This window comes from Corvus brachyrhynchos, unplaced genomic scaffold (genome assembly GCF_000691975.1).
Source record: "Corvus brachyrhynchos isolate BGI_N302 unplaced genomic scaffold, ASM69197v1 scaffold8, whole genome shotgun sequence".
NCBI lineage: Eukaryota > Metazoa > Chordata > Aves > Passeriformes > Corvidae > Corvus > Corvus brachyrhynchos.
In genome coordinates, this window is record NW_008240031.1 from 2,655,373 (window position 1) to 2,664,373 (window position 9,001).

At 49.4% G+C, this 9,001-nt stretch overlaps 1 protein-coding gene across 1 annotated transcript in view; it reads right to left on the minus strand.

The window, feature by feature from the left end:
* The window catches only part of SIGLEC15 (sialic acid binding Ig like lectin 15), a 10,201-nt gene extending 5,553 nt beyond the window's left edge, over positions 1-4,648 (minus strand). The window contains exons 1-2 of the mRNA XM_017743668.1: positions 4,466-4,648; positions 2,239-2,611 (exon numbers count right to left, since the gene is read on the minus strand). Coding sequence (XP_017599157.1) covers positions 2,239-2,611; positions 4,466-4,517 — 425 coding nt within the window. The 5' untranslated portion in view covers positions 4,518-4,648. The remainder of the gene's footprint in view (positions 1-2,238; positions 2,612-4,465) is intronic.
* Positions 4,649-9,001: the final 4,353 nt, after the last annotated feature.

The window sequence follows — 9,001 nt, forward strand, 5'->3', positions numbered from 1 at the left end:
GTTGAGCCCCCCCCGGCAGACCTGCCTCCAGCATCAGAAGGACCTGGAGCTGCTGGAGAGAGTCCAGAGGAGGCCACGGAGCTGCTCCAGGGCTGGAGCCCCTCTGCTCTGCAGCCAGCCTGGGACAGCTGGGGGTGTTCAGCTGCACGAGAGAAGGCTCCAGGGAGAGCTCAGAGCCCTTGGCAGGGCCTAAAGGGGCTCCAAGCAAAATAGGGACAGGACTTGCTGTGACAGGACAAGGATTAATGTTTTGGAATTAAAAGAATAGAGATTTAGATTGGATGTAAGGAGGAAATTTTTTGAAAAGAGGGGTTTCCCAGAGAAGCTGTGGCTGCTCCACCCCTGGAAATGTCCAGTACCAGGTTGGACAAGGCTTGGAGCAACCTGGTCTAGTGGAAGGTGTCCCTGGCCATGGCAGGGGGGTTGGACGAGATGAGCTTTAAAGATTCTCTTCAGTTGAAACTGTTTTATGACTCTATAGATGTCTGGATCAGCCCTCTCCTTCCTTGTTTTTCTTGGCACTTTCTTCCCCTAGATTCCCCCACCCAGCCCATGTTGGATAGAGAGGCAAAAGGATTCACCCAGCAAAGCCTGGATGCAGCATGTGTACTCTGTTTGTTTTATCCCAGTAATGCCTCACTCATTTTTCTGAACCTTGACCAACTTCAACTGTTGTGCCCTTCCTTGGTGGCAGAAGGCAGAGAAGTACCACCCACCATTGTAGGCACAGGTGCAGCTGGTGACCTTTTTGGACTTGGCTGCAAGTCCACGTGGTCCAGGACATGTCAACCACAGTGTTCTGCGCAAGTATTTTTTGGCTGTTCCTTCAATTCCTGACCTCCAGAACGCACGTGGATGGACCCATTTGTGTGAGCCCTTTGCTCAGTGCCTGGGACTTGCCAGATTTGGCAGGTTAGTTATAGGAAAATTTCTGCTTCTTGCCACAACCTATTTTTGGTGGTTTTTTCCAGCCCCAGAGTGACCAGATCACCTTTAGGTGGGACATTAGGAGAAATTTCTTCATGGAAGGGGTGATTAGACATTGGAAGGGGCTGCCCAGGGAGATGGTGGAGCTCTTTTCCCTGGAAGTGTTCAAAAAGGTGCTACAGAAAATGAAGGGCACTAAGTGAGTATCCTTACAGACGAAGAGCAGGAATTCATTTTTTTTCAGACTAGACAACAAAAATAGAGTTTGCAACCACCTACAGCACGTCTTCCCCTTCGTCCACAGTGCAAGAGGAATCTGAGGCTGTGTGTCATGGGTCTCTGTGTTTTGGTTTTTAAATTAACCTTTTAAGCATTAATTAACCCCTCCCAATCACAGCGTCAGGGCCCATTCCCAAGCAGGGTACTGTTTGTGTGTGTGTTATCATTCCTCTGGTGTAAAAATCCCCTGAGAAACAGGTCTTGCTGCCATCCTGGCCTGGTCCTGCTGTGTGTGGGTGCTCATGAGCTGGGGCAACTGAAGGAGAGCCTCAACTGTGCAGAACTTCTCAAGAAACAACCAAGCTCATCCTTGGGTCCCATCTGGACACCCACGCTGCACAGCAGGTGTAAGGAACTTCCCTCTCAAAAGCAAAATCACCCAACCTCATGGCCTGGGTAAGATCTGAGTCTGCTTCTGAGGCCTCTCTCCTAGCTCCCCCTTGATCTGTGAGCTTGCCCTGGGAAGTGGGATTAGCATTTGACATTTGTTGCTCTGAGCTGGCTTTCCAGGACATTTGTACTTCATGTTTCACGCTCCAGAGGATTCTGGATTTATTTTACCTGGGTACCAGGTATCTTGTCTTTCCAATCCCCTGCTACCACCCACGCCCTGTTGTGCTAGCGCCTGTGAACGTGTGGTCAGCACCTGGGCTGTCCAGTTCAGGTTCTGATGGAGAGGATGTCTTTAACCCCATCTTGGCTCACCCCAGCTTGCCTCTGCTGTGTGCCCTGCTCCTGTGCTGCAGGGACTAAGTGGGATGCTCAGCTTTTGGTGGGCTCTCACCCCGACTGCCAGAGCCTCGCCATTTCCTTACTGGTTGTGTTCCTATTCCCTTCCCTGCATTGTGCTCATTGTCTTATGCTGGAAGACTGAGGAGCACAGTGAATATTCCCTGCTATAACGGAGAAAGAAAAGCCAACCCTTTGGAAAACCATCTCAGGTAAACTTCTGCTACCATTTGTCATTTCCCACATCCTGTGGCTCTTCCCTAGAGGGTGGCTTTGCCTCCTTTGTCTCTCGCACCCTCTTACCAATCACATGCAGCTTTATCCCATTCCTGAAAAAAGCTGTCTCCGGCCAGCTCCACCCGGCAGAAGTACCTCTCGCTGTCGCTCCAGGTCAGGTTGTCAATCCTGATGGACAGGTCCTTGTGCCGGGGGTTGCCCAGCAGCTTGTACTTACTCTTGTGGCTGATGGCAGTCTTGCAGAGCTCGCTGCTGCTCTGGCTCACACACTTGAAGACTATTGTGCCATTGTAAGGCTCCTTGATCCTCCAAATGGCCGTGAGGGCCCGGTCAAATGTTTTGTAGGGGTGTGTGAAAGTGCAGGGCAGGATAACCATCTTCCCAAGCTCTCCAGTAACGTCAGAGGGGACGTGGACAGCCCAGCCATTGCACTGCACACCTACAAGCAAGAAGGGATCATGGAATTGCAGAATGGTTTGGGTGGAAGGGGCCTTAAAATTCATTTCATTCCACCCCCCTGCCATGGGCAGGGACACCTTTCACTATCCCACATTGCTCCAAGCCCTGTCCAACCTGGTCTTGGACACTTCCAGGGATGGGGCAGCCGCAGCTTCTCTGGGAAACCTGTGCCAGGGCCTCACCACCCTCACCAGGAAGAATTTCTTCCCGATATCCCATCTAAGTCTGCCCTCTGTCACTTTAAAGCCATTCCCTCTTGCCCTGTCACTCTATCCCTTGTCCAAAGTCCCTCTCCAGCTCTCTTGGAGCCCCTTTAGGCTCTGGAATGGACTCTAAGGTCTCCCTGGAGCTTTCTTTTCTCCAGCTCAGTAGCTGGGGATACCTGTGAAATGTAAAAGTGTCCTGTAAGTAGTTCCACCCATTCCTGGTCTTGCTGGCTTCACCATATGGGCATTCAGCTGTCAGATTACTCCTGCAGACTCAAAGATAAGATTTGTTTTTTGTTCCTGTATCTGTGGACCATAACACTTGACAAATATCTCTGTGGCAGTGCAGCTTGTAGTCATCTATTGTGTGCTACACAATGGACAAAGGCCGTCCTAGGGCCAGTTCTCTGTTCAGGTATTTACATCGAGTCAGCTCCAAGCCAGTATTTTGATTACTGAGATCTGGAGTTGTGCTGCCCTGTCATACACAATAACGATACGGGCACCTTTTCCAGCCCAGGTAATCTAATAAACTATGCTGCAGCACTGCAGGAGCTTCGTGAAGCTCATGGGTTTGGAGCACAAGGACCTGGCACTGAAAACTGTAATTGCTATTGCTTTCTAGCTTATTTGCTCTTGTTTTAGCTATTTTGCAGCATGTCACTGCAACCTTTACTTTGGGAGAACTGTAGATTATGTGCTTCTGAGTACAACTTGCTTCTCTCTGCCACCCTTTTGATTAGTTTTTTCTTTGTTTTCAATCTTAAGCAAAGAACTTCTTTTTTTTTTTTTTTTTGGCACATAAGCCCCCCCTTGCCTTCCAGATGAAAAATAATGTTAAAAATAAGTGCTTTTAATGCTAACATCTCCGCCCATTTCCATGGAAACACAGTTTGCCTAGTTATGAGTGGAGGGAGTTGTCAACATTCTGTGTATAATTTACCCTTAACTCTAAAGCTTCAGCGTGGTAGGCCTGCCATATTCCTTTTGTTATATCCAGGCTCCATTTGTTCCTGGAACTGACGCTCTCATGAGAAACAGAGAGGCAAATAGCCTGCCCACCTTACAGAAAGTAACTCCCAAAAAGGGTTGTCAAGATGAGTGAATCTGCTGGTTGTCAGTGGGAAAGGTCATGAAGACAAGAGCAAGAGCTGGGGTCCAGCCCAGGCACTACCCTTGCTCTGGAAAATGCTGTTTAACAGTGTCTCTAGAAAATCTCAGAGAGTTTAATGGAATTTAAGAGCATATTTGAAGTTAAATGAGAGCTTAAGTGCTCAGTGGAACTGGAAAATACTGCGTCTGTTGCATAATAACTCCTAAGGAATATGAAAGGAGGGTGGTGATGAAAATGCTGCATCCACCTGACAAAGCTGGGGAAAAGTTAGATGAATTCCCTGCACAAGTTAGAAAAACAAAAAAAAAAAGCAAAAATCCCCCACAAACTGAGGACCTCTCTGAGTTTCCCAGGGTTGTCACATGCACTTGGAATTTCAGGATGCTTTTAAGCAGCGTAATGGAGGGTGCAATTCTTGGAGAGTTTGTTGTAGCAGGCAGTTCCCTGGCACTCGGACTAGAGTGAGAGGAGAAGCTGTGATCAGACAGGGGTTGACAGCAAGCTCAGAACTCACCCTTCCTGGAGATGCGAAGGAGGCACAGCAGAACCAAGCCGAGCTCTCTCATGCTGGTTGATGTTCTCCCCTGAGGGCATCAGCAAACCAGAACCATCTCCTTACATCTGAGCTACTGGTCTTGCGGTCACAAAAGGTTTTTCCAGGGGTAGAAGAAGTTGTGGTTTTCTTCTCCTTGGAGTGAATGAGTCGTTTAGCTGAACCACCTCCGGGTTCAGATATTAATAGTTCTGTGGTCAGTCATATGAAAATTACACCAGAAGGAATCACAGTATTAACCATTTTCCAGCTAAAGGGAGGGGATTGCAGATTGGGGCTGCAAACACCCATGCCATGTGTGTGACTGGGCAAGAAGGGATGGCCTTGCAGTGCTACCAACTCAGCAGGCTGGAGGAAATCCTTGCAATCTGTCTGAGGGTGTGACAAGCAAGACTCTTGCTGTCCTGGCTTCAGGCAGTTCCTCCTCCTGAACCTGGAGCCTGCAAACCAGCTGTGCTTTACTCCTTGTGCTCACTGGTTGTTTTCATCCCTAGGTATAGAAAAAAACCTCAAACCACTCTTCTTTTGAAGTCACTTGTGCCAAGGTTCACTGGTAGATGAGTGGTTTGTTGTCCCCTGGCACCTTGCTCTGTCCACACTCACATGACCCCGATGAGCGATGAGTCATTCCCTCCTTTGAAATTAGCTGAATTCCAGCTTTTTGCCCAGCATCCTTGTGCAAATGCTCGCTGTTTTCCTTCTGGGTTTAGCTTTAGCAAATTTACTGTGCAGTTTGCTCATCTGCAGAGCTCGGGGCCTGTGGGGAGCTGACCGTGTTTTCCCCCTCGTCATCCCCCTTATGGTGATCTCGGGACTAAGTTTATCCTTGGGGCACGAATTCCCTGTCTGGGTTTAGCTTGAGGTCTGCTGCCTTTGCTTCAGGCCAGAGGGAGGGAGGGAGGGATGGTGTGTCCTGACTAATCTCACCTCGTCTGGGATGCTGCTGTAGGGCCCCTCTGCCTCCTTCCTGGACGGGGACGGGGACAGCAGCAGCATTCACAGACAGGCTGGACAGGGAGCAACCTGGGATAGTGGAAGGTGTCCCTGCCCGTGGTGGAACGGGATGAGCTTCCAGGCGCCTCCCATCCCAAAGCATTCCGTGATTCCCGCTGCCGGCAGCCACTGGAGGGCTCCCAGAGCCAGGATAAGATGCTGCTGAGTCGCCGCTGCCACTTTCTCTGTGCCCAGAACCAGCGCCCTGTTCTCTTCTGAACTTGAGGAAAGCCTCCTAGAAGAGGGACCTTGAGATGTGATAGTGGGAAGTGTGTTCGCTGCTTTTTGATCCCTTTCTTTCTTCTGTTTGTAGTGTTTGTGAAGAGAGAGATTTCTGTTTTCCCCAGGCTTTTTGGAGGAGGCTCTGAGAGTATGCAGCTCTTATTTATGGTTGTTTGGACCTGTTGCTACTTGGCCAAGAGTGTTATTATTTCAAATACGGGCTTAGATCCCTGCCCAGTCCCTATGCATGTCATCCTTGAGTAGGAGCATTAGGACCCAGGTCTAATTACTTTGCAAACTGTCCTTAGCAGCTGTAAAACGTAAGTCATGCCAGCAGCAGCTGAGAAACCTGAGGGCAAGGGTGGTGGAAGCAAGAGACCTGTAATCCCTATCACATCTGTGATATGTGCCTTTTCTGTGTACCTCCCCCTTCTTCCTCTGTGTGCAGTTTGATTCTATCTATTTGTGATGTAAAGTTTTTGGTGGTGTGACTCTTTTTAAGCATTTCACCACTCATGGCACAGTGGGACTCAGTGGATTGAAGTAAAAGATTAAAGTGAAATCCATGTTAAAAACATCTTGTTACAGTGCAGCATAAATGATTCATGTAAAGGATAGCTGCAGTTAACACCAGTATGATCCTCTTCCTCTTTAATGTTTTACTGCAGCATCTCCTAGAAAAATATCTGGTAAATCAGAGCAGAACTACAAACCCTTCGAGTTTTATCTGTGGACTGATTTTCTTTTTGGACCATGACTATTGGAATGAGGCATTTGAGTGTTTAAAATACAGAGTTGATAATGTATAGCTGAAAAAATTTACAACTATTTGAATCAGCCAAAAAATGTTGCAAACAAAATCATCCATTGCTGTGTGATCCACAGACTCTGCGACCTTTTTTCCCTGGTCTGTGCTTAAATAATATGTGAGATTTCAGTATGGAAGCCTGCTTCTGGTCCAACACCAAAACCAGGATGCTATCCATATTTATCAAATACTTGTTTTAGTACTGGTAAATCTAAAGGCTGCAAAAAATGACATTTTTCTTGTCTCCCTAAGAAATTCCTGCCGTGTTTTGTGACAAATGATTGAGGGATTGCCCCAGGGGATGTTTAGATTGGCTGTTAGGGAAAATTTCTTCACCAAAGGGTTGTCCAGCCCTGGCACAGCTGCCCAAGGCAAGGGTGGAGTCCCCATCCCTGGAGGGGTTGAAAAGCTGTGTGGATGTGGCACCTGGGGACATGGGGCAGTGGTGGCCTTGGCAGTGCTGGGGGGAGTGGCTGGACTGGATGGTTTCAGAGGGCTTTTCAGCCTAAATTATTCCAAGACTCTGTGGCTGGGTGGTGATCTGCACCCAGGTTGCAACGTGTGGCTGGAGATGAGCGTGGCAGAACTCATCCCTCCTGGTCCCAGGTTTGTCACTGAGGACTGAAGCAAGGAGTTATTTGTGTAGCTGTACCTGTGCTGACAATGCACCCACTAATTCAGGGACCAGAGTGAAGGCAGGTGTTCCCACTTCCCTCCCTTTTAGGTCTTAGTTTCAGCTCCAAGGTTTTCTACTTCAATTACTTCAGCATCATGTGTGCTCCTAGTCCACCGAGAGTGCCAACCTGCACATATTCGAAGCAAAAGCCTCATGTTTTGTCACATCTGGCTTTCTTACCTGAAGGGGTTGGCTCTGTGAAGTACTGGGAACTGAAGCTGGGAGGCCAGAGGGGCTTTCCCTCTGTCTAGTCCCGGTCAGCAGCAGAAAGTGGAGCCACGCTCCCCTTTTTGGGAAGCTGCTGTGGGCTGCCCATCTTCCCTTTGCATCCACTTCATCCTCACCAAGCTAGAGGCAGGAAAAAAATTATGGGTAAACCTACAGAGCAGGGAAAGAAAGGGATGGAGGGTGTAAAGTGCAGGCACCATTATTGATGGCCACACTGATCCTGCTTCCTGGCTTTGAGTGTTGCTGCAGAACACTGTCACCACTGCCTCAAGCTCCTGATGATCCAGTCGGAAAGTCTACAGGTTCAGTCACTTGCCTGTGGTGTTTGCTCAGCCCCTCACCAATGCTCCTGACCTGGGAAGTTCTCCTGCCTGTCATCCCATTGCTCCAAGGTCTGGGGCTGTTCCATCACTGAAGCTGTGTTGGCAGGCTCATGGAGCTGTAACAGGGGTGCTGGTGAGCCCTTGTTGCCTCTGGTGAACATCAACTAAAGCAAATTAAGTGTATAAGTGGGTAATTTGCACCTAGTGGGCAATTAATGCATGAAAAACTGTTGCGGTGAACCACGGACAAAGCCAGGGTCAGCCGGATCAAGTGGACCCAAAGGTCCATTGGTTTGATGCTGCCCCAGCCCAAAAGCCCTGAGCATTCAAAAGGCTGTGAAAAACATATAAATCTGTCCCTTACCATTGGCTGCAGCCCTCCCCTCCCCTTATTTCTCATATTTGGTTCTCTTTCCAGAGAGTTCTATGTGCCTTGGTAGTTAATTGGCCCTTGTTATTCCTTCCCGCCTATCCCTTCTCCCATTTGCTGTAATTCCTTCTCCCCACCTCCGTAACACCCCAGCTGATGTTCCATTGGTAACTGTGTGGTTTCCACACCCATATTGTGGGGGTACAAGACCCCCTGCAAGCCACATTTCTTCGGCTTTCTCCGTGGATTTCCCATTTCTTCAATAAACCCCTTCCCCCAGGAGAAAGTCCCTCTGCTTTATTCCTGCCTCTTTCTCGCACCTTCACCATCGGTGGGCAAGGTGATCCCGACCCGAAGCTTCTCCTGCCCTCCTGTGCCGCAGTCAGCTCCGTCCACCCCCGTTCAGAGCAGGCAGAAGATTGCCCAGTGCCAGGACAGCGTGCTAGCCGCACGGCACCGCGGCAAAAAACAGCTTGTGTTATGGGCAGAGCCTGGCGGGTGGAAGAAGACAAGAGAAGTGTCTCTCTCTAAGTCGTTTGTTGACTCTTCGGTCACATCCATTGAGGTGGATGAACAGCTCTGATCTCCCAAACTGCTGCATTTCTGTCCCTGCTGCTGCCTGTTGACATCCTCTGCTCTGCTCTGACCACGGAACACCCGCAGACAGGCAGTAGCCTGGTGGTCTCTGCTTTGCCCATACCAAGACAGGTCAGAGCCATTAAGGGGATGATCCTGGGGCCGAGTTAGTGCTGGTGCTCACCTCCTCCAGACTGGTCCTGGTCCGGAGCCCAGCCAGCAGTGTAGGTACACCTGCTCTAACCACTGCTTCACGCTGACGAGCCTGAGGTGGCCGCAGCAGAGAGACCTTTGACTCACC